This window comes from Macaca nemestrina, chromosome 1 (assembly GCF_043159975.1).
Source record: "Macaca nemestrina isolate mMacNem1 chromosome 1, mMacNem.hap1, whole genome shotgun sequence".
In the NCBI taxonomy this organism is placed as follows: Eukaryota; Metazoa; Chordata; class Mammalia; order Primates; family Cercopithecidae; genus Macaca; species Macaca nemestrina.
Window position 1 is genome coordinate 5,603,744 of NC_092125.1, and position 25,528 is coordinate 5,629,271.

At 38.4% G+C, this 25,528-nt stretch overlaps 1 protein-coding gene and 1 pseudogene across 7 annotated transcripts in view; both read left to right on the forward strand.

The window, feature by feature from the left end:
• Positions 1-25,528, forward strand: part of LOC105474669 (AKT serine/threonine kinase 3) — a 356,860-nt gene that overhangs the window by 231,794 nt on the left and 99,538 nt on the right. For 6 of the 7 annotated variants that reach the window (XM_011729486.2, XM_071069549.1, XM_071069543.1 and 3 more), the window contains 2 exons: positions 10,444-10,509; positions 11,872-11,940. The exons of the other annotated variant lie outside the window; for it this stretch is intronic. In XM_011729486.2, coding sequence (XP_011727788.1) covers positions 10,444-10,509; positions 11,872-11,940 — 135 coding nt within the window. The remainder of the gene's footprint in view (positions 1-10,443; positions 10,510-11,871; positions 11,941-25,528) is intronic. 7 annotated transcript variants of the gene reach the window in all.
• Positions 8-10,437, forward strand: LOC112425379 (fatty acid-binding protein, brain pseudogene; annotated as a pseudogene).

The following is a 25,528-nucleotide window of genomic DNA, read 5'->3' on the forward strand; positions in this document are numbered from 1 at the left end:
CCAACATGGTGAAACTCTGTCTCTACTAAAAATACAGAAAACTAGCTTGGCTTGGTGGCGTGCGCCTGTAATCCCAGCTACTTGAGGGGCTGAGGCAGGAGAATCACTGGAACCCGGGAGGGAGAGGTTGCAGTGATCCGAGATCATGCCACTGCACTCCAGCCTGGGAGACAGAGCGAGACTCCCTCTCAAAGAAAAAAAAAAAACAGACTGCAGTGGCAATAAGACCAGAAGCTCCTCACTTCTGTCTCTAAAGTGGGGAAAGGGCAAGGATGGAGGAGGCTTTCTGTAATACTTGGAAGCTGGCCGACAGAACTTTGATGAGTACATGAAGAAGGCTCTAGGCATGGGCTTTGTCACTAGGCAGGTGGGAAATGTGAACAAACCAACAGTAATTATCAGTCAAGAAGGAGACAAAAGGTGGTGATCAGGATTCGAAGTATGTTCAAGAACACAGAAGTTAGTTTCCATCTGGGAGAAGAGTTTGATAAAACCACTACAGATGACAGAAACTGCAAGTTTGTTGTTAGTCTGGATAGAGACAAACTCACTCACATACAGAAATGGGATGACAAAGAAACATATTTTATAAGAGAAGTTAAGTATGGTGAAATGGTTATGACTTAACTTTTGGTGATGATGTGGTTGCCGTTCACTATAAGAAGGCATAAAAATGTTCATGGTCTGGGGCTGGAAGAGCTCTTTAGTTTTCCTATTTACTCAAGTCTCAGTGCTCTCTTGCTGTTACAGTATGGTTGATTAGATGGTTATTCTTGGTGTGGAGGTGGAAAATGGTGATTTAAGAGTTTGTTATTCCAAGCAGCCTAATTTTAACCTGGAAGTTTATCATGTTTTATAATTAAATTTTTGTCTTTAAAAAAAAGTGGATACATTTTATAATTTCCTTTGAAATGCAAATCAAATTGGAATAAAAATCTTACATGTGGGGAAAAAAATACAGGTTACCAGTGGATTGTGTATTTAGCTTGTTTCTCATCATTTTGCATTTCTTTGTGTATCCAGTGATCTAAGTCCTTGAGATTTTGGTGTGTCATTTCTAAATTCCATTGACAACTTCTATATGTGGTAACTTAGCACAGTACAGCTGCCGTCTCATGCCATTGGTGACTGTATACCCATTTAGGCATCAGAGTTTATCATTGTCTGCCCTGTCATTCTTCCTTTTTCGAAACAATGTTTTTGCCATGCTTTAATGAGTCCTACTTATGATGCCAACTGTGTCAGCTGTCCCTAAGACCACTCTCAGGCTCAGTGAGTCATGACTCACAAGACTCAGAAAAGACTCATGGTTATTATTTATGATAGTGAAAAGGTACAGATTAAAATCAGCAAAGGGAAAACCACATGGAGCAAAATCCTGGAGAAACGAAGTGCAAGCTTTAAGGTATCTTCTTCCAGTGGAGTCACATGGATGATGTGGTGAAGTCAAGGGTCTCCAGAGAGACCCAATCAGATACATATACATATATGAGAGAGGATTCACTGAGAAATTGGCTTATGTGATCATGGAGGCTGAAAATTCCCCAGACAGGCCATCTGGAAGCTGGAGACCTTGGGATGCTGGTAACGTATCTCAGTCCAAGTTCCAAAACCTCAGAACCTGGGAAGCTGATAGTGTAATTCTTACTCTGAGGCTGGGAACCTGGGTTTTGGTGGGAAACTATGGAGTTGCTGGTATAAATCCTGGAGTCCAAATGTCAGAGAGCCTAGAGTTTTGGTGTCCAAGGACAGGAGAAGAAGAGTGTCCAGTTCCAGCAGAGCACCTTTTCTTTGCTTTTTTAGTCCCTATTTGGGTCCCTAGTTGATTGGATGTTGTCTGCTAACATTGTGGGTGAATATTCCTCACTCAGTCCATCATTTCACATTCCAGTCTCCTCTGGAAACACAGGCACATCTATTAGTAATGCTTTACCAGTTCTCTAGGTATTCCTTAATCCAGTCAAGTTGACACATAAAATTAACTATCACAGATGCACTTACTTCTCCCAGCTGTGAAGTGTTGTCAACTAAAGAAGCTTACCTGAGCCTTGGTGTCCAGGGTTTTTATTGGAAGTCAGTCACATAGGCAAGCAGTAGCTGCATGACTGCCCTGAGATGCTCAGATTCCAACCTCTCAGAGCAAAATCAGGCACGAAGTGTTACACATGCATCCTGTTGTTAGCATAAACTATCTAGTCAAACTGGTACCATGCGGCCCAAGAACTCCAGCATAAAAAAATACGCTGACCAGGCAGAATATTTCAGAGGCTCAGAATTCGTTTCCCAGGAGTTGGCCAAGGGCCAATTCTGAAGACTGACTTTTCTGGGAATATGTAGAGTTTGGGCAACCCAGACCTGATGTGTTACCCTTTTTCTGCCATTAAAATAACAGCCCAATGCGTTTGCTTGATTACTGGCATCTCTTTTTCCTGGGACTCTTAAGTTCTTACTGGTGAATCTTAACCAAAATCTCTTAACGTGATCAGCCAGTTACTTTGTTCTCTTCTTTCGTAATCTTTTGAACCTGCATATTAAACATTGCATCAATGATTGTAGTTTATTGTAAGAAGCAGATAATGGTTTGTTTGATCTGCTATACCTTCATCAACTGTCATTGTTCTATTGGGAGTATGATTTCATTGATTTATGTCCTAGAATTATTTCATGCAGTTCGTGTAGCTTCTTTTCTTCAGCAGCATGTAACAAGATCATTCATTATTTACTAGTTCATTCACTCATTATTTCAATAAATATATGTCGAACACCTAGTTATTTGCTAGGTACTGCTCTAGGCACTGGGACCATTTGAAAGAATACAACTGACAAACTCCTCTCCTGTGGGAAATTATATTCAAGTCAGGAATTAGAGAATAAATAATACACGTGATAAATAAATAAACCATAGAGTATGTAAGAAACTAATCCACACTACAGAGAAAACTGGAGTAGGGAAATAAGGAATAATGATGGTAGTGATTTTTGGGACTTAATGCAGTTTTAAATAGAATGATTATGGAAGGGCTCACTGAAAGGTGAAATTTCAGCAAGCTTTTGAAGGAGATCAGGAAGCAAGTCCTTTAGATATTTTGAAGGAAGAATGTTCCAGCAGGGGGAAATAGCAATTGAGAAGGCCCTGAGGAAGGGAGCTTACTTAGCACATTCTAACATATTCTTTGAATAGCTAGGAGTCTAGCATGGTGTGGAACAAGAATGGTATAGGATTGTTTGTAAGGATATTGGGTTTTACTGTAAATCAAGTGGGAAGCCTTTGGAAATTTTTATGCTGTGTAGTTACACAACCTAGTTTTCAGTATCATTTTGGCTGCAGTGTTGACAATAGACTGTGGATTGGAAGCAGATAGTTTGCTAATTACAGCAGTAATCTAGATAATTGATGATAGTGGCTTGTACTAGGGTAGTAGCGGTGGAGGTAGTGATGATAATGAGATCTTGGGTGTATTTTGATGAAGAACCAACAGGATTGCCTGACAGATTGAACGTAGAGTATGGGTGGAAAAAAAAAGGAGTTGGAGATCTTTGTTAAGACGTTTGGTCTGGGCAACTGAAAGCACGGTGTTGCCATTCACTGCAATGAAGTTGATTGCAGAAGAAACTTTTTGAAGGGAGATTTGGAATTAGGTTTTAGACATGTCAGATTTGCTGTTTTCGTTAGATACTCCAGTTTATGTCATTGATTATACATCCATGCCAAATAGGCATTTCTTGAGTTTAGGAAAGAAGTCTAAATTTGAGGTATAAATTTGGTAGTCTGTCAGCATATATCCTGTATTAGAGCCATAGTCTGAATGAGTTCACCAGAGGAAGAGTGTACCCAGTGAAGAGAATTCTGAGGACTGAGCCCTGGAGATGCTTACAGCATAAGGGTTTCAGAGCAAAGGACACAGCAGTTGAGACTGAGGAAGGACAGTCACTGAAGAGGAGGAAAATGAAGAGATTAGGATGTCCTGGGACCCAAGAGAAGAACCTGTTTTCAGGAGGAAGGAGGGATCAAATGTGTTAAATGTTATGTTTATGGCTTCTCTTCTCAGTAAGAAGTAAGATCGCATTTTGAAAGTGGGAACGAGTGAGGTTGAGATAAAGAGAGACAAATAAATGAAAAGCTTCTGTGCTTGGAAGTCAGCACAGACCTGGGTTCTAGTCTTAGCTTAGTAGCTTGACTAGGAAAGGGTTAGTGTGTACATTTAAGTATACATACCAGGCAAGGGAGAAGGCCTGGGAAATATTTGAAACAACCATCCTGAGAAAATGAAAAATGACCTAAGTAGCAATGGATGAAAGAGGCCTCAGAAGATTTAACTGAGATTGGTGGGAGATTCTATAGTGTTAGTCAATATGTTTGTGTAAATTTATCTTTAGATGTGAACTACAGAGTTAAGAGGGTAGAGGTGAACTTGTCCCAATACTGTGAATGAGAGAGTCAGAAGAAAGACTGGAGTCCAAAGTGATTATATCATGATGGAAGTCAAAGGAGTTCATGTAGCCCTCCATCTAAGGAATATTTGGAACAGGAGCATCAAGAACAAAGTATCAAACACAATGCTCGAGAAAGGTGCAATAATGTTTGTAGTTAACAAAGAACAGTGGTGCTTTCATCTTCTCCATCAAGGTGAGAAGTCTTCGAAAAAAGGAGTAGAAATCAAGGAACAGAAAACAGTCTGACAGTTGGTGAATGGAAGAAGTATTAGAAGTGATTATCTGGGCCAGTACTCAAGTTTTCAAGAAACAAAAGTTAGAATCCAAAATTTAGAGCTTGATAAGTGTGACATCTCTCCTCTGGTGGGGAAAAAAAAGTATAGGTTGCTAACATATGGCTTGTTGAGACAGTGGAAAAGTAAATAATAATCACTGGTAATCATTGTAGTTTAATTTGTAAAAGTGTGTCATATCATCAGGGAAATGCAAATCAAAACCACAATGTGATATCATCTGTATTAGTTCATTCTCACACTGCTATAAAGAACTGCCCAAGACTGGGTAGTTTATAAAGAAAAGAGGTTTAATTGACTCACAGTTCTGCATGGCCGGGGAGGCCTCAGGAAACGTACAGTCATGGTGGAAGGGGGAAGAGGCATGTCTTACGTGGTGTCAGGCGAAGAAAGAGCGAGTGCGTGAAGGAGAAACTGTCAGACACATAACACCATCAGATCTCCTGAGAATTCACTCACTGTCACAAGAACAGCCTGGGGGACACTGCCCCCCTGATCCAGTCACCTCCCAGAAGGTCTCTCCCTCAACATTTAGGGATTATGAGGATTACAATTCAAGATGAGACTTGGGTGGGGACCTGAGCATATCATCATCTCACCCCAGTTACAATGACTTTTATCCAAAAAAACCAAAAAATCACGGATGCTAAAATGAACTCTCCTATGCTGTTGGTGGAAATGTAAATCAGTATAGCAGCTATAGAAAACTATATGAAAGTTCCTCAAAAACTAAAAATAGAACTACCATATATATATCCAAAACAAAATCATGATATCGAGGAGACATCTACACGCTTAGGTTTATTGCAGCACTGTTCACAACAGCCAAAATACGTGATCAACCTAAGTGCCCATCAATGACTGAAAGGATAAATGTGATAAACATACAGAGTGGAATATTATTTAGCCATAAAAAGAATGTAATCATGTCACTTGCAGCAACATTGATGGAAATGGAACCCATTATGTTAAATAAGCCAGGCACAGAAAGACAAGTATTGCACATTCTTGTTCTTATGTGGGAGCTAAAAAATGGGATTGCATCAAGGTAGACAGTAGATTGGTTGTTCCTAGAGGCTGGGAATGGCAGAGGGATGGGGAGATGAAGTTGATTAATAGGTACAGAAGTACAGTTCTAATAAGACCTAGTGTTAGATAGTTCAGTAGGGTGACTATAGTTAACAACCATCTACTGTGTATTTAAAAATAGCTGGAAGAGAAGAATTTGAATGTCTCCAGCATAAAGAAAAGTTAAAGGTTTGAGGTGATGAATATCCCCATTACCCTGATTTGGTCATTACACATGTGAAATGTGTCAAAACAACATAAAACAACTCCAAAATGTATACAACTATTATGTATCAAAAAATATGTGCCAAAGTAACACTTCTCTACCCTCTTCCTCCTGTTTCTCCCACCTGATTCCTGTCTTCCTCTAGGTCTCAAGTATAGCTCTGGATGGATGAAGGAAATGGTTTAGACAGAATGTGTCTTGATTTCAACTAGATTTGTGGTCAATTTGGGAGAAAATAATGTGAGCAGAGTACCTAGTGAAGTAGATAGTAGGTTGTTTGAAGATGGGAGGCAGTTTTTTGAAGTAGAAATGACCTTTAATGTTGAACTTAGATGTGGAATCAGTTGGTGCAGGGATTAAAGGAGATGACACTCATGGTGTTCTTGATAATTAAGAGTAGAAATTTTCTTTTTCTCCTCTTCTTTGCCATCTCCTACACCTCATTCCCTCAAATAACCTAACTACCACAAAACATTGAGAGGGTCAAATGAAAGGAGAGCTTTAGATCGTGTAGTAGAGGGTGAATGATAAATTGGAGAGGATCGGGAAAATAAATATTAAAAGGAAGACTATTCTTCTGCCTCAAGAAATAAAATCCCATTTCCCCTAATGCTTCTTTCCATGAAAGAAATTAGATTTAAAAGTTCGTTATTTAGTATTTTATCATGGATAATATATGTAAATTTGTATTTCAAAAGCTTTTCCATGAAAAAAAAATATTGTATACCCAAGCATTGCTAGAACTCTTTATAATTATGATCAACAAATGGATTTTTTGAAAGGCATCACATTGTTTTAGTCACTGTTTTACTACTATTATTTTTAACTTTTTGTTTTGACATGTTGCTTTTAACTGTAATTAAAAATTATTGGCATCTGTGTTTACTTTTTAGCTTGCGCATACCTTATCTTCATAGCAGCAACTAATTAGTATGTGAAATACAGTACCATTAAATGTGCATTAATGGGAAGAAATCTAATCTGATCAGGTGTAAAATATGTTAGAAAATACATTTTGATATGTACATGGTGTTCATTCCAGTTCCATTCTCATAACAAAGAAATACTGTTTTTGCTTTTGCCTCCATACGTCTTTACGTGGTTCCTTGCATGTGGTCAGATTACAAATTTAGGGGGTAAAAAAGTCTTCCCTTATGAAACTTACTAAGTGATTTAGAGAAATAACTATTATGTGTGATAAGGCTGTTTTAACAAAATAGAATGTAATACCTCACTGACATTTTTCAAGGCACTAGAATATCTTTTCTACTTCCAAATAAATTTCATACATACTTTTCCTTAGTCTTTTCCTAATTTATTGACCCAGATTACTTAACATCTTAAACCATAACATGTAAATGTTATCTTCTGAATTTCTTTCTGAACTGCCTATACAAATTTCTATGATTCACTCTCATGTTGGAGGCATATAACTTTTATATTATTACTGTTAACTTGATATCTCAAAACTATCCCCTTTTTCTTGTTCCTGCTGCCACCATAGTAGTCCAAGCCATCCTCACTTCTCTCTTGGGGTACTGTAATACTTTACTAATTGATCCTTCTTAGAAGAACATGAATAGACTTTTACAAACATGTCACCCACACCCCATCACTTTCTCCATGTCCCACACCATCACAATACCCAACTTACACTCTTCCAATAGCATTGGTTTTCCGTTACAGCCCCATTGACAATAGTGGATAACCTCCACTTTTTCCTTAATACCACTTATCAGGAGTAATTGTTTAAGTTGGATAATTTACTTGTTTGTGTTTTCCACTAGCCTGTGAACTCCATGAGCAATGGAATCTTATCTTTTTATTAAGTTACTTTATACCAGCACTTTTCTTAGCAATTAGTGAGAGCACATCAGCAGTTGTTTTTTTTTTTAAGTGAATGGACTTGGTTCAGTATATCACAAAATAGCCACTTGTATAATGCTTAATCATGTATTTCATACTCCCTCTGTGATGCTCACTGGCAGTAGTATCCCCTTCTCTGGTTTTTCCCGTTAACACTGATCACCATGTAGGTGGAATTGAAGCTCCATGAGAGCAGCGAATTTTGTCTGTTTTTTCAGTGTCCTGTCTCTGATATGCAGATGAATACCCAGAAGATACTCGTTGCATATGTGTTGAAGGAGTTGGGTGGGTGGCTGGATGGCTGGACGGATGAATGGATGAATGAACTCTTGCACACTTGACATCTTGGAATTCTTTCCTATGATACACAATTCAGTTCAATAGACATGTATTAAGTATCTGCTGTATGCTTACCATCATGTTAGGCACAGTATATTTGGAAATCAGTAAGTTCTGGTGTCATTTCTGCTTCTGATTTATTTTGTTTTGCAATGTTTGCTACTCTAATTAACTTACGAACTATAGTACGATATGACAGTGGCTTTCAAATTGAGCACTTAAAACTGACTCCTATAAAACAACTAAGACTGAGATGATTTCATGTTTATACTTTCCTTCACTTGTTGTTAATTATACTTTCTGTTCAGACACAATTGATGTGACCTTCCTGGAATGGTTGTAGGATCTTAGCTTCTTTGATTAATGTAGTTACTATCTTTTGAGTTTAAGGTCAAATATTTTTATAACGATAACAAATATAATGCAGTGTCCTGATGTTTTGCTTTTCATGTCTTTCTTATATCTAATTTTGATTTTCTGATAGTGTTAAGAAATTGATTCAGCAAGGGCTTTAAGATCTTGCCAGAATTGAAGAACAGAGATGCTCTGTTAGCTTCAGCAGTTATCTTCCTTTCGTTTCTTCTTTAAGATAGTGTTACTTCTGAAATATGAAACATTAACTCCAGTTCTCCATATGTTGGAGAAAACACTAGTTTGCTTTTGATAGCAATATGAGATTATGCCCAAAGTTGGGGAAAACATTCTTAGTTTATTTTTGGTTTGAAATATACTTACATTTTAAAATGATCACCTACAGTAGGAGGATTGTGAGCCTTTTCTTCTTTTTCTTTTTTTTTTTTTTTTTAAAAAAAGAGGCACATTGGCCGGGCGCGGTGGCTGAAGCCTGTAATCCCAACACTTTGGGAGGCCGAGACGGGCGGATCACGAGGTCAGGAGATCGAGACCATCCTGGCTCACACGGTGAAACCCCGTCTCTACTAAAAAAAACTAGCCGGGCGAGGTGGCAGGTGCCTGTAGTCCCAGCTACTCGGGAGGCTGAGGCAGGAGAATGGCGTAAACCCGGGAGACGGAGCTTGCAGTGAGCCGAGATCCCGCCACTGCACTCCAGCCTGGGCGACAGAGTGAGACTGCGTCTCAAAAAAAAAAAAAAAAAGATGCACATTAAACTTGTATTCTCTGGAGCTAAGCTATGAGGACGAAAAAGCCTAAGAAAGATACAATGGACTTCGGGGAGTTGGGGGAAAGGATGGAAGCAGGGTGAGGGATAAAAGACTACACATTGGGTATGGTGTATGCTTCTCAGGTGATGGGTGCACCGAAATCTCAGAAATCACCACTAAAGAACTTATTCCTATAACCAAACACCACCTGTTTCCCAAAAACCTATTGGAATTAAAAAAAAAATGTGTAACACCCGCCCCCCTGCAACCAAAGGAAAAAAATCCCGTAGTCTCAGCTACTTGGGAGTCTGAAGCTGGAGGATTGCTTGATCCTCAGGAATTTGAGCTCAGCCTGGGCAACATAGCAAGACCCTATCTCTAAAAAAATAAGGAAGTGCATAAGGCTGGGCATGGCGCCTCACATCTGTAATCCCAGCTCCTCAGGAGGCTGAGGCAGAAGGAATGCTTGAGTCCAGGAGTTCAAGGTTAGAGTGAGCTATGATTGTACCAGTGTACTCCATCCTGGGCAACAGAGCAAGAACTTGTCTCTAAAAAACAAAATAAAAAAGCAAAAAGCCACAAGCAGAAAGGTATATATTTTTATACTCTGTTCCTTTCTATTTCTAAAATGTGTAATTTAGAACTAAATATAGCTTGTGTATTCTGTGTTCTAATAACGAATTTCTTTAAAGTAGGAGACTTTTAGATTCTATATTTATTGTGAAATATATCCTTTCATCCCCCTGAATAAAATGTATTACAAACATGGAGATATTAAATTACCTCATGCTGAAATATTAGTTGATAAATTCTCCCTGATAATTTTCTGGCTGATTTTTATAACATTCTTGATATACTTTGATTAAGTATGATTGAATTTATATGAACTTATACAGCCATATTAATTAAATCATTAATTTGAGTTTTGTTGTATTTTGGTGGAGAGAATGCTGAGTGGTAAAGGAAGCATGCCACTGTGTTTTAAAATCCTTTTCAATCTCTGGGCTTAACCGCTTACAATTTTAGAGAAATAGTGAAATTATTATTATCGGTGCTCTCAAAACATATATTGAAGGTTTGCTTTTTTCTTTTGTAGGATGAAGTGGCACACACTCTTACTGAAAGCAGAGTATTAAAGAACACTAGACATCCCTTTTTAACAGTAAGTGACTAGAGGACAGATGTTATAATCATAACATTTGAAATTTAAGGAATTTTGTGTTAGAAATTAAATTGTGAAAAATACTATTCATTTAGATATCCCATTTTCTTTGTGGAAAGACTGTAAGTCAAATTTCCTATAACTTATTAGAATGTATGGATTTTTACAGTATGTATGCATTGATAATTCTTCCCATTATGCATTTATTACTTTTTTGAGAATTTTTTTTCTCCCACGAATCTCTTGCCTTTAAAAACAAAAACAAACCATAGAATTAATAGATTACCTCTGGCGTTTTAAGGAGACTATTGAGGAGATGACAGATTTTTAACAATTTCTTAAGTGTAAAGATTTTATGTTTGTTTTATTGGCTTCTGATAAATATTTTAATGATCAGAAGCATTTCTTCAAATATGAAAGGCAGAAATGTTTATTGAAAATATTTTATAGAAATGAGACTTCTTTGAGGGATAGAGTACTTTAAGAAATATGGGAATGCTAAATACATTAGAGGGGGGATAAGCCATGCTATGTTTTTTTCATGAGACAAAGAATAAACTGTGATTATATGATATGCCTACAATGTAGTTGTTTTGAAAGAAACTGGATTTTTTAGTTCTGTTCTTAGATTCCTTGTAATATAGGGATAATTGGTAAAGTTTCTGTATTTTCCTGGTTCCAATGAACTATATTGAGATTAAAAAATAATAGCTAGGCTTTCCAAAGTGGAGCCCTTTGCACTGTTTGGAATATGTGAAATAGACATTTTCAGAGCTGTCAGTAGTACCTAGACTGACTTTGCTACCTTTTTTGGTGTATTTATTGTCTAGTGTAATAAGATAGCCTTTTGGTATTTTTTAATAACCTATATATAACCTACAAAATTATATAAACCAACTCTGTTGGGTTGGGTTCTGTTATGCAGTCAATATGCAAAAAGTGATGTTGTCATTGTATTAGAAACCTGAGTATAACAACTGTAGCTAGATTCCTAAGGAACTTCAACTAGCGCAATTTGTTGGCCATGCTGTGAGGTTGCATGGACGAGCACCTCGAGTACTAACGCAGCTTCAAATCAATGGCACATTAGATTGAGAAGTGCTTGTTGCAATTATATTTACTTTTACTTGAAATTTTAATTTTAATTTTTATTGTAATAATACCTATTGTGAACTAAACATTTGTTTTATGTTTCTCATAAACTCTTAAGCACTTTTAAGTAGTAAATAAACTCTTAAGAAACAATAACAATTCTTTTCATCAATCGTGCTTACTATTTCTAAGTGTTCTACTTTTAGTACAATTATTATTATAAGAATACAGGGTTATAATATAACATTTTTTCTTTTTTTTTATTTCAAGTCCTTGAAATATTCCTTCCAGACAAAAGACCGTTTGTGTTTTGTGATGGAATATGTTAATGGGGGCGAGGTGAGTCAATAAGTAAATCCAGTATTTGCATGGTAGTGTTTTCATTATTTTAAAAACATTACTTAAAATGCAAGTTTAATATAGTAGTTCTCCATTTCTTGATAGGAATTTGTGTAGCTCTTAATACTATTGAATGGATGGGAGGAAATTATTTCTGATGAGATGTAATGATTGTTTTTATATAACTACATTTATATGTTGGAAAGCATAATCATATTCTTTTTCCTGTGTTTTTAAATGTAAAACGTTTTAACAGAAGTATGATTTTTGAAATCATGTTATTAGATTTTGAAAACCAGAAATATAGATTTATTATGTTTTACAAAGTTACTTTTCAAGTAGGCTGCAAACATTGTGAAAAGTTATTTTACCCATATTCTAAACTCAGTGGAACAATAGTCCATGGGCACATTATGGCTGAGTTTTCTCTTCTTGTTTACAGTAGTTAGCGTACTATGACTATATATATTTTTAAATATATATATTTAAATATATATATGTGTGTGTGTGTGTGTGTGTGTGTGTGTGTGTGTGTGTGTGTATATATATTTTTTTTTTTTTTTTGAGACGTAGTCTCACTCTGTCGCCCAGGCTCTGTGTGTGTGTGTGTGTGTGTGTGTGTGTGTGTGTGTGTGTGTGTGTGTGTGTGTTTATATATATATATTTTTTTTTTTTTTTTTGAGACGTAGTCTCGCTCTGTCGCCCAGGCTGCAGTGTAGTGCGCGATCTTGGCTCACTGCAAGCTCCTTCTCCCGGATTCACGTCATTCTCCTGCCTCAGCCTCCCGAGTAGCTGGGACTGCAGGCGCCCACTGCCACGCCAGGCTAATTTTTTGTGTTTTTTAGTAGAGACGGGGTTTCACCGTGTTAGCTAGGATGGTCTCGATCTCCTGACCTCGTGATCCGCCCGTCTCGGCCTCCCAAAGTGCTGGGATTACAGGCTTTTTTTTTTTTGAGACAGAGTTTCGCTCTGTTGCCAGGCTGGAGTGCAGCAGCGCAATCTAAGCTTACTACCACTTCTGCCTCCCGGGTTCAAGCGATTCTCCTGTCTCAGCCCCCTGAATAGCTGAGACTACAGGGGCGCACCACCACGCCCTGCTAATTTTTGTATTTTTGGTAGAGATGGGGTTTCACTGTGTTAGCCAGGATGGTCTTGATCTCCTGACCTCGTGATCCGTCTGCCTCAGCCTCCCAAAGTTCTGGGATTACAGGTGTGAGCCACCACGCCCGGTCTACCATGACTATATTTAAGAGACTGACAATATCTTACAATTTTGGAGATAAATTTTATAATTTTTATTAGCACATTTCACTCATTCCTTTATTCCTTTTCCTTTCTTTTCCTTGGTTTTGATCACAGTCAATGTGAGGGAAAAGTAAATTTACTGGAAAGGCTAACTGGAAATATTTTTATTGTGGACTTTCTGAAATAAATTTAGTTGTTAAATAAGGTCTGTGTCTCATGAAGTTAAAATATTCTTATTTTCCAAAATAAATAATTAAATATCCTTTAGGGAATTTTTTTCCTGTAGAATTATCTGATTTGCAGGAATTTGTTTGTTGCAAAACTTCATTCACTCAGGGCTTGCATGGTGGCTCAGACTTGTAATCCCAGCACTTGGGGAGGCTGAGGCGGGTGGATTACTTGAGCTCAGGAGTTTGAGACCAGCCTGGGCAACTTAGTGGGAGCCTGTCTCTACAAAAAATTAAAAAATTACCTGGACATGGTGGCACACTCCCAGCTGCTGTACTCCCAGCTACTCAGGAGCTGAGGCGGGAAGATCACTTGAGCCTGGGAGGTCAAGGCTGCAGTGAGCCGTGGTCATGCCACTGCACTCCAGCCTGGGTGACAGAGCAATACCTTGTCTCAAAAAAAAAAAAAAAAAAAAAATCAAAACCCAAAACTTAATTCATTAATTTGGTAAACATGTTTTGAGTGCCTAGGCAGTATGGGTTTATGAAAATGTGTTAAGATATTATCCTTGCTGTGAAGGAGTATATAAATTTCCTTAGTGTATTACAAATTAGAATGTAGTGAAAGACTTAAGTTCTAATAAAGTCATAAAAGAAAATGCTTTGTGGATGATCTAGCACTTAGGGTAGGCTTAGTGAGATTTCACCCAGGGAACTGAATCGAGAACTTGTTTCAGGCAGAGGATGGAATGGGGAGAATCACTGGTGGGTGATAGGACAAGATAATTAGATAATAATAACCCAGGCATACAGAACTGGGCCCTTGCAGTAAGATGTCTGAGAAAATATGAAGAAAATGGATGTTGTGAACCTGTAGGATTGGTACATCTTTTTTTTTGAGATGGGGTCTTTCTCTGTCATTCAGACTAGATTGCAGTGGTGCCATCTCTGCTCACTGCATCCTCCACCTCCTAAGCTTAAGCAATCCTCCCATCACAGCCTCCTGTGTAGCTGGGACTACAGGCACACATCACCATGCTTGGCTAATTTCTGTATTTTTTTTTGTAGAGATAAGAGTTTTGCCATGTTGCCTAGGCTGGTCTTGAACTGTTGGCCTCAAATGATGCACCCACCTCAGCCTTTCACAGGGCTGGGATTACAGACGTGAGCCATCGCGCCTGGCCATATTGTTACATCTTAATGACCAATTAATTAGATCTTGGTAGAAACAAAAAGGTACAATGAAAAGTGATTTTTGGTTGGAATTTGGGAGCCTTAGCAGATACAGTGCAGTTACGAAGAACATGTTAACCTTATACATTTGGTTTTGAAAAAGTTTTTCCTTAACTTTTAAAGTAATATGTATGTGGAACTATGATGGAGAGTGAATAGTCAGAACTGTGGATGCAGTTTTGGCAGCCATTCCCTTAAAGATTATAATTTAAGTTATGAAGGTGGAAATGAAATTGATGAAACCTCTATGTCAGTATCTATCAAAATTTTAAAATGCACTTATACTTGGACTCAGCAATTTCATTTCTAAGAATTTGTCCTGCAGACGTACAGATGCACCACAGAATGATATATAAATAAGTATACTCATTGCAGCATTGTAGTACTTTAAATGAGCATTCAGTAAGGAGTCTGCTTAAATAAAGTTACATTGATGCAGTGGAATCTCTATATCCATCTAAAACAATGATGAGACAGCTCAATATGGGCATTTATAGAAGTTAAAAAAAACTAGGTGCAGACAGAGTAAAAAGCATACTTCTGTTGTGTTAAAATAAAGTAAAATTAGATCGTGAACATGTGTATATATGTTTGTCTATGCATCGAGTATCTCTGAAATTATTCACTGGATATTGGTGCTTGTCTTTGGGAAAATCAACTGAGTGGCTGGGGATAAGATGGAGGAAGACTTTTCATTTTTGTATTTTTCTGTATCTTTTGTGTTTTATGCCACATATATGTATTATCTAATAGTTGAAAGTAGACAGACAAACGGAGGGATGAATGGATGACCAAGGGAAACAATAAGACAGATAAAACAGTCCGCAGACAAAAACTTGGAAAAACACTCTTAAGTGTCTCTATTTTTTAAACAGTATTATGTATTCATGTCTATAGTAACAATTTTCACATTGTTTTACAATTACCTATTTACTTGTCTATCTTTCCCACCAAAGTGTTAACTTCCTAAGAGGCTTGTTCACGGTATAACTCTAGCATCTTATTCACTACTTGTACATAGTTGGTGCTTGACAAATATTCATTGGATTATTTGAATGAATAAGTGAACAAATGGATGAACATTCCCTCAGGGATTAGGGATAAGAGAAGTTAGCTAAAAGTGGTACAACAGGAACTACTGAGGATTAGGAAGAAAAATAGAAAGTGAGGTAGTATACAGTTTGTTTTGTTAAAAAAGCTGAAAGTGTAAATTTAGGAGAGGATATCTTTGTATTTATAAAATACATATGTATTAAGTCTTTGTGGAAGGCACTCTGGTAGATATCTAGGGCATAGAAATCTGAATTAAATATAGATCTTGCCCTGAAAGACTTTATAATCTACTGGAGAAAGATAGGGTACAAAAATAATACTGAGTGTGAAATAATTATCACTTCTATCATAATAGATAGATTGTGGGACTTTGATGGAATGAAGGAAAGCTTCCTAGAGGGTGCTACCTCGCATCTGCACTTCTTTTCTAAACCCAGAGTACTTTTGAGATGAATTAATTGATGATTATTGAAAAAATTTTACACTAAAAGCAGATTTTCAGATTAGCCAGATGATTTTCTTTAGCATTAGTATTCCTACATTATTTTTCTTGTTCAGCATGTCTTTTTTTTTTTCTTCAGAATTTCTCCTTTGGATTGGGCTATAGATAAGTACTATATTATTTAATATTTTGAAGCAAGTGAACTGATTCTCCAGGGTCTCACTCCATCACCCAGTCTGGAGTACAGTGGTGCGATCTTGGCTCACTGCAACTTCTGCCTCCTGGGCTCAAGCGATCCCCGTGCCTCAGTCTCCTGGGTAGGTGGGATTATAGGTGTGTGCCACCACACCTGGCTGATTTTTGTATTTTTAGTAGAAACGGGGTTTGGCCATGTTGGCCAGGCTAGTCTTGAACTCCTGGCCTCAAGTGCCCACCTCAGCCTCCCTGTATGTGGTATATAGTTTTAACATGCGTAGGTAATTACAGTGTTGGTACACACACACACACACACACACACACACACACACACACACAGAGAGAGAGAAAATAAAAAGTTATTTATATTTAATAACTTTAGTAGGAAATAGAATTGTGTGTATTTAACCTCGTAATTTTTTATTTTTTTAGATTATTAGATATATTTTAAAATAGTTATTTAGTTCTTGGAGTATAGTAGGATTATTTCAATTCTTGATTTATCACGGCTGGGGAGGAAATCTATGCTTAATGTGTTTATCCTTGTGGCAACTTTTTTAATGTTGGTTTTGCTTTGGGTTCACCTTGCCATTTATTCTGCCCAGGGATGCCTTATAAAAATGCAGAAAACGACCAGGCCTGGTGGCTTACGCCTGTAATCCCAGCACTTTGGGAGGCTGAGGTGGGCCTCCCAAAGTGGTCAGGAGTTCGAGTGGTCAGGAGTGGTCAGGAGTTCGAGACCAGCCTGGCCAACATGATGAAACCCCATCTCTACTAAAAATACAAAAAATTAGCCGGGTGTGGTGGTGGGTGCTTGTAATCCCAGCTCCTTGGGAGGCTGAGGTAGGAGAATTGCTTGAACCCAGGAGGCGGAGGGTACAGTAAGCCAAGATCACTCCAGCCTGGGTGACAGAGCAAGACTCTGTCTCAAAAAAAAAAAAAAAAAAAAAATGCAGATAACTTAGTTGCTATAGAAAGAGTATTAAACATAGTAGTTATATTTTTGAAATAGGATTGAAATAGAGAGGTTTAAAGTAAGGGAAACAATAAACACACATAAACACTTCACACTAGCACAATCCACACAAATACCACGACTTAGCCAGTGGGATAGTATCTGTGTGGCATCTAAGGACTTGAGCCTGAGAATATTGGCCTTTTGTAAGGAAGCTCTTGTAAGTTCATAATACCCAAATGGCAGCACACTCAAATCTTTTTATATCAAGTTTTTGCCCTAAGATGAGCTGCTTTAGTCTATGCTCTAGAAAGTTTACCTTGAATTATAATTTGAGTTAGGGGTTTAGCATGCTCTTGATTATGCTTGTGATTTTTATGTGTTTGTCAATATTAGTCACATGCCACGTAGCAATGTTGCAGTCAGTGATGGACAGCACAGTGGTCGTCCCATAAGACAAACATGCACAGGTTTGTAGCCTAGGAGCCATAGGCTATAATACCATATAGCCCAGGTGTGTAGTAGGCTATGTCATCTAGGTTTGTGTAAATCACTCTATGATGTTCACACAATGATGAAATTGCCTGTATTAGTTCTCACACTACAAAAAAATCTGCCCCAGACTGGGTAATTTATAAAGGAAAGAGGTTTAATTGACTCAAAGGTCCGCAGGGCTGGGGAGTCCTCAGGAAACTTATAATCATGGCGGAAGGGGAAGCAAACGTGTCCTCCTTCACATGGTGACAGGAAGAAGTGCTGAGCAAAGGGGGAAAAGCTCCTTATAAAACCATCAGATCTTGTGAGAACTCGCTCACTATCATAGAAATAGCGTGGTGGTAACCACCCCCATGATTACATTACCTCCTGCGAGGGCCCTCCCATGACATGGGGATTATGGGAGCTACAATTCAAGATGAGATTTGAGTGGGGACACAGCCAAACTATATCATTCTGCTCCTGGCCCCTCCCAAATCTCATATCCTCACATTTCAAAACACAATCATGCCTTTCCAACAGCCCCTTAAAATCTTAATTCATTTCATCAATATCCCAGAAGTCCAAGTTCAAAGTCTCATCTGAGACAAGGCAAGTCTCTTCTGACTATGAGCCTGTAAAGTCAAAAGCAAGTTAGTTACTTCCTAGATACCATGGGGGTACAGGCATTGGGTAAATACACCCATTCCAGATGGGAGAAATTGGCCAGAACAAAGGAGCTACAGATCCCATGCAAGTCAAATCCAACAGGGCAGTCATTAAACCTTGAAATTCCAAAATAATCTCCTTTAACTCCATGTCTCACATCCAGATCATGCTGATACAGGAGGTGGGCTCCTATGACCTTGAGCAGCACCACTCCTGTGGCTTCACAGGGTACAGCCCTCCTCCCAGCTACTTTCATGGGCTGGTGTTGAGTGTCTGTGGCTTTTCCAGGTGCATGGTGCAAGCTGTCAGTAGATGACCGTTCTGGGGTCTGGAGGACAGTGGCCCTCTTCTCAGAGCTCCACTAGGCAGTGCCCCAGTGGGGACTTTGTGTGGGGGCCCCAACACCACATTTCCTTTCTGCAGTGCCCTAGCAGAGGTTCTCCATGAGGACTTTGCCCCTGCAGCAGACTGGTCATCCAGTTGTTTCCACACATCCTCTGAAATCTAGGTGGAGGTTCCCAAACCTTAATTCTTGTCTTCTGCACACCAGCAGGACCAACACCACATGGAAGCTGCCAGTGCTTGGGGCTTGCACCCTCTGAAGCAATGGCCTGAGCTGTACATTGGCCTCTTTTATCCACAGTTGGGACTGAAGCAGTTGGGATGCAGGGCACCATGTCCCAAGGCTGCACATGGGACAGTGCAGTAGTGGGGCCCTACTTTTGGGCCTTGGCCCTGGCCCACAAAACTATTTTTCCCTTCTAGGCCTCTGAGCCTATGATGGGAGGGGCTGCTGCAAAGGTCTCTGAAATGCCCTGAAGACATTTTCCCCTTTGTCTTGGTGATTAACATCTGGCTCCTTGTTACTTATGCAAATTTTTACAGTGAGCTTGAATTTCGACCCCCAAAATGGGTTTTCCTTTTCTGTTGTATTGTCAGGCTGCAAATTTTCCAAACTTTACTTCTCTGCATTCTCTTCAGTGCTTTGCCACTTAGAAATTTCTTCCGCCAGATACCCCAAATCATTTCCTTCAAGTTCAAAGTTCCACAGATCTCTAGGGAGGAGGCAAAATGCTACCATTCTCTTTGGTAAAGCATAGCAAGAGTCACCTTTACTCCACTTACCAGTAAGTTCCTCTTCTCCATCTGAGACCACCTCAGCCTGGACTTCATTGTCCATATCACTGTCAGCATTTTGGTCAAAGCTATTCAGCAAGTCTCTAGGAAGTTCCAAACTTTCTCACATTTTTCTGTCTTCTTTTGAGCCCTCCAGACTGTTCCAACCTTGCCTGTTACCTGGTTGGAAAGCCGCTTTTACATATTTGGGTATCTTTACAGCAGCACCACACTCTCCATGGTACCAACATACTGTACTAGTCTGTTCTCTGTTCTCATGCTGCTATGAACTGCCCGAGACTGGGTAAGTTATAAAGGAAAGAAGTTTAATTGACTCAGTTCTGCAGGGCTGGAGAGGCCTTAGGAAACCCACAGTCGTGGTGGAAGGGGAAGCCAACATGCCCTTCTTCCCATGGAAGCAGGAGAGAGAAGTGCCAAGCAAAGGTGGAAAAGCCCCTTATAAAACCGTCAGATTTCATCAGAACTCACTCACTGTCAGCAGAACAGCATGGAGGTAACCAGTCCTGTGATTCAATTACCTTCCGCTGGGTCCCTCCCACAACACATGGGGATTATGGAAACTGCAGTTCAAGATGAGATTTGGGTGGGGACACAGCCAAACCATATCATTGCCTACCAGCAAATTTCTCAGGCCATATTCCAGTTGTTCAGGGATGCATGACTGTATTTAGAGCACTAAAACTTCTCGATGGAAGTGGATTGTAAGAGAATTGTTGGCTGTGAAAAATCAACCTTAACTTCTTACAGTCGTATTGGTACAATGGAATTTCATCATAGTTGCATGTAATTTATGTGAATTCAAAGAAGTGGGCTCAATAAGGTGTAGCTGAGATAGATAAGTTGATTTAAATGATGTGATTATTCTGCTCTTCTTCTCGATGAGTATATTTACAGAGTGACCTTAGGATGAGAGATATAAATTTGCTATGCTTTACTCCTTGTTACTTCCTACTTTCTATGCATAGAGCTTCATGGAATATAAACTCTGGTGTTTTAAAATACAAAGCTTTCATAAAATGTCATTGAGTGCATTGTCACTGCAGGTGTTCATTTAGATAAACTATATTCTGGCCAGGCCTGGTGGCTCATGCCTGTAATTCTGGTGCTTTGGGCAGCTGAGACAGGAGGATTGCTTGGGGCCAGGAGTTTGAGACCAGCCTGGCCAACATAGTGAGATCCCATGTCAAAAAAAAAAGGTTAGCCATGCATGGTGATGTGTGCCTGTAGTCCTAGTAAATTAATCAGGAAAGCTGAGGTGGGAAGTTCACTTGAGCCCAGGAACTCAGGGTTATAGGGAGCCATGGTTGTGTTACTGCACTCCAGTGTGGGCAACAGAGTGAAACCCTGTCTCAAAAGAAAAGAAAAAAGACTGTATTCTTGTACCAAAGACAGAAAACCGTCCTGGGTTTACCTATGTCAAGAGACGACAGTATGTCGGTCTCCAGTGTAATACCATTCTAAGGAATGTTTGGGAATGATTTGATTATTTTTGATACTTTATGATTAGCTTTATAATCTAGTATATTATAGTTCATTCATCTATTAAATATTTAATGATCAACTTCTGTGGGCTAGACCTCAAAGATTCATAAGTAAGGAAAACCTAGTATTTTCCTTTGATGAGTGACTAACTGGGGAGATAGATGAGAAAATACTTGTATACGCTGCAGTGACATGATTGCTCTGATAATACTGGTTACTGTGCATGGGGAAAATGAGCACTTTAATGAATCTCAAGGAGCAGAGGAAAGGAAGGCAAAGGGTGCCAGAGTAGGAAACTCTTCTTAAAAAGTGGTTGCTAAGCTAAGACGTAAGAATAACTACACGTTATATCACTAAGGTTGGGAAGGAGAGCATTCCTACACAGGTAAAATGGCAAGTGTAGAGTACACAGGAGCAGACAGGTTTTCCCACTCCCCGAATACAGCACAGTATGGATAATGGATAGAGTTCTGCAGAGGAAAGCCAGAGAGTCTGCACAGGTAGTCAGAATCACATTAAGACAGATCTTCACTCGCAAGTCATGTAGATGAAGGCAGTGGAGCATCATGGAAGAATTTCTTTGGGGAAATGTTTAGAAAGAATACTTAGCAGTATAAAGCTTGAAGTAGAGAGGACAAAAGTGGAAGCAAGGAAAATACTTGGGAGGCTGCTGTAGTTAGAAGGTTTTCAGTAATTCAGTTATAAAAATGATAAGGTCATCGCACGTGGTGGCTCATGCCTGTAATCCCAGCACTTTGGGAGGCTGAGGTGGGTGGATCACCTGAGGTCAGGAGTTTGAGACCAGCCTGACCAACATAGAGAAACCCCGTCTCTACTAAAAATACAAAATTAGCCAGGCCTGGTGGTGCATGCCTGTAATCCCAGCTACTCAGGAGGCTGAGGCAGGAGAATTGCTTGAACCTAGGAGGCAGAGGTTGCGATGAGCCCAGATTGTGCCATTGCACTCCAGCCTGGGCAACAGGAGCAAAACTCCATCTCAGAAAAATAAATAAATAAAAAAATAAACAGATAAGGTTATTAACTGAGGCAGTGTTAGAAGGAATCAAATTCTAGTAATATTTAGGTGTTAGAATCACCAGGATTTAATGAATAAATACACGGAGAAGTATCATACGATTTCCTGTTTGCTGCTTGGGGAATTGTGGATACTGGAGTATTTATAAAAATAGAGAACGCAGGAAGAAGAATGAGTTCTTATGCAGATCCTGCTATATTTGAAGCACCTAGTGTGGCAACCAAGGAGTGGGGAGAGTTAAGTCAGAGATACAAATAGGCATCATGAGCAATGATAAAACCCAGGAAGTGAGGAAATACCCAATGTGAGGAAAGTATGTACAGTTAGAACATCAGTGGCCAAGAATGGTGCCTGGAAATACCAGAGTAAGACACGCTATGGACACAGCTATAGATGCAGTGAGACTTTAGTCCACAGGTGCAGATGCTAGAGAAGCCTAAGGAGGATCCTGGGCAGGAGGAGCCAGACAAGAGAAGCCTTAGAAGTTAAGGAGAGATTAGGTACAACAGAGTATATGAAATCCTGTACGATGATAACTGAGAATTGCCCATTGGATTTGACATCTAATAGTTCCTCGAGAGACTACCCGGGATTCTTTCTTTTCTGGGTTGGTCCAAGGTATGCACCTTGGCTGTAGTACAGAATATACAAGGGTTGGCTTGGAGCCCAGTAGAACAAGGTTGTAAGAGTGAGTTCAGTGCAATTTCGGTGGGGGCATTTGTAGAACTGATTGTAATATCTGTCTAGTAATATGACCAATCATACTGCTAATACATCCAAGCAGCTCTCTTTTTATTCCTTAAATGTTACTAAATTTACATGGGAAGCAGAAAAATATCCTGGGAGAATAAAGTGGACAAAATTGACTAAGGAGGTGTTTTTGTTTCCTTTGGTTTAGGAATCTCTACTTAGGACTTGTTTCCAAAATCTTATTCTTAGCTTCATTTATTTCAGGCTTATTTGTTGGACCTCTGCAGTTCTCTCTCAAGTCTGAAATTTCCTGAAGTTAAAGATTCATTAGGGGAGTAAAGGAAAATCATTGTGTAGAAATGCTATTCATCTGATAAATTCTTCACATTCCTCTATTTTCTTTATGTAGGTTGTAATGAGGCTAACAGTTTCAGTTGTGTGCTACTGTTTTTTGTCCATACTTAGTTTGTTGTAAACTCTATATTAATTTCCTTGAAAACGTGTATTTGATTTTTTTGCAATATGGCTTTCAGTTTCTTGCCTTTCTTGAGATTCTCATGGTTATTCAGATTTCTCATTTGGCTGCCATTTTGTTATCAGTGAACCAAAATTATCTCATTTTAAATTCACATAAGACAAAAGCACCAGTAGTCAGCATTCTAGTTCTCCTTACTAATTTACGGAGGTGTGATCTGGGTGATTTTTAAATTAATTTAATTATCATTTCATATTCATAGTGATGATTTTTAAAATTTTACGTAGTTTTCAGGTATATAAACATCTTTATTGTCAGGTGTCTGACAAGCTAATTTCTTTGCCAACTATTTTAGTTATTAATATATTATGTAGGTTATATCAGAATCCTGTCTTTCACACAATGCTTTTTCAAAATTCCCAAGTCAAGAAGGATGCATTACAATATTTACATTAGCGTCTAAATTAGGGCAATATAAAGTTGGGAAGCATTTTTAGTATATAATTTTATAATTCAAAGACATTTTAAAAGAATGAATTGTTAAACCAGTGTCTCACTGCATTAAATGTAATTGAATGCACCGAATATAGTTCTTAGGAGATGTGACAAGCCTGAACATGTAACATGCTTGCTTACAAATCTAAAATCTCAGATCAAGTGGCTGAAACTGCAGGGGCCTACCAGGCATCTGTCTATTTACATGATTCCTTTCCATGTGATTATGGCAGAGCACGGCCATCTCAGGGTAGTCAGACTTCTTATACAAAGGCTGGCTTACCACAGAGTGGGTATTTCAAGGGAGGGAAAACAGAAGAAGCTACATATGTATAATTGGAATCCTTGAGGAGGAAAAACAGGACAGTGACACAAAACAGTATTTAAATATGAGAAACTGTAATTTAAAAACATACTTATAGGCTTTTGTGTTCTCCATTTTTCACTTAGCATAATACTTTTAAAATTTATAGATACTGTTCCATATATCAGTAGTTTGTTTCTTTTTATGGCTTTGCTCCATTGTATGATGTACAGTCGTATGTTTATGTAGTTGCCACTGGATAGATGTTTGGGTTCTTTGCAGTTTGGGCCTATTAGAATAAAAGCTCGTGAATATTCCAGTACAAATCTGTGTGAATATATATTTTTAATATTCTTGGGTAAATACATAGAAATGCAATTTCTGTGTCATTTGTTATGATCAACTTCATTAAAAACTGCAGACTCTTTTCAAAATCAGCTGTACCATTTTGCATTCCCAGGATGTTACTTGACAATATCACCACACTTGGCATGATAGTCTTAAAATTTTACTCGTTCTGGTAGATGTATAGTGGTATTTTGTAGCTTCAATTTGAATTTTTCAAATAACTGATGGTATTGAACTTCTTTTCTTGTTCTGATTTGCCATTTAAACATCATCTTTTTTGAAGTATCTGTTAAAATATTTTGTCTATTTTAAAAATTATGTTGTTGTCTTAATATTGAGTTGTCAGATTTCTTTATTTCATGTAAGTGCTTCATCATATATATGTTTTATAAATATTTTCTCCCATTTTATAGTTTGTCTTTTCATAGTGGGGAATTTTTCCAAAATATATTTTTGTTGTAATCTATTGTAATCAGCATTTTAATGCATAGTTTGCCTTCAGTAAAATTAATCAATTTTGACTGTACAGTTTAGTGAGTTTTGACAGCTGTATAAAGTAGTTTCCCATCACCACAATCATGATCTAGAATGTTTCTATCACAACAGAGCCTCGCATGTCTCTTTATTGTCAATGCTCTTGCATCACTCTCAACCTGAAAATCACTGATAGGCTTTCCAACCAGTATGAAGGACAGACTTTTAAATTAGAGGAAACACAATTTGTTATTTTCTCGTATGATTTATACATTTTATTTTTAAAACATCTTTTTCTAACTCAAGTTTGTTAAGATTTTTTTCTAAAGTCAAAGCTAGACCTGTTGGGTGGCGGCAGGTCGGGGAGATTTTCTTTTATGCTTTCTTCTAGAAGTGTTAATAGTTTTAACACTTGCATTTAGGTCTGTGGTCCACTTCAAGTTAATTTTAATGTATACTGCTATGTAAGGGTCATGTTTCATTTGTTTCTTGCAAAATTATATCTAATTGTTCCAGCATATTTGTTGAAAAGACTGTCTTTCTCCCATTGAATGATTTGGTACCCTTGTCAAAAATCAATCATGTATGTGTGGGTTGATTTCTGGACTCTGCATTCTGTTGTATTGGTCTATGTCTTTATCCTGAAACCTGTGCCACACTGTCTTCACTATGCCACACACTTACTTTAGAATAAGTGTTACAGTCGGGCAGCTA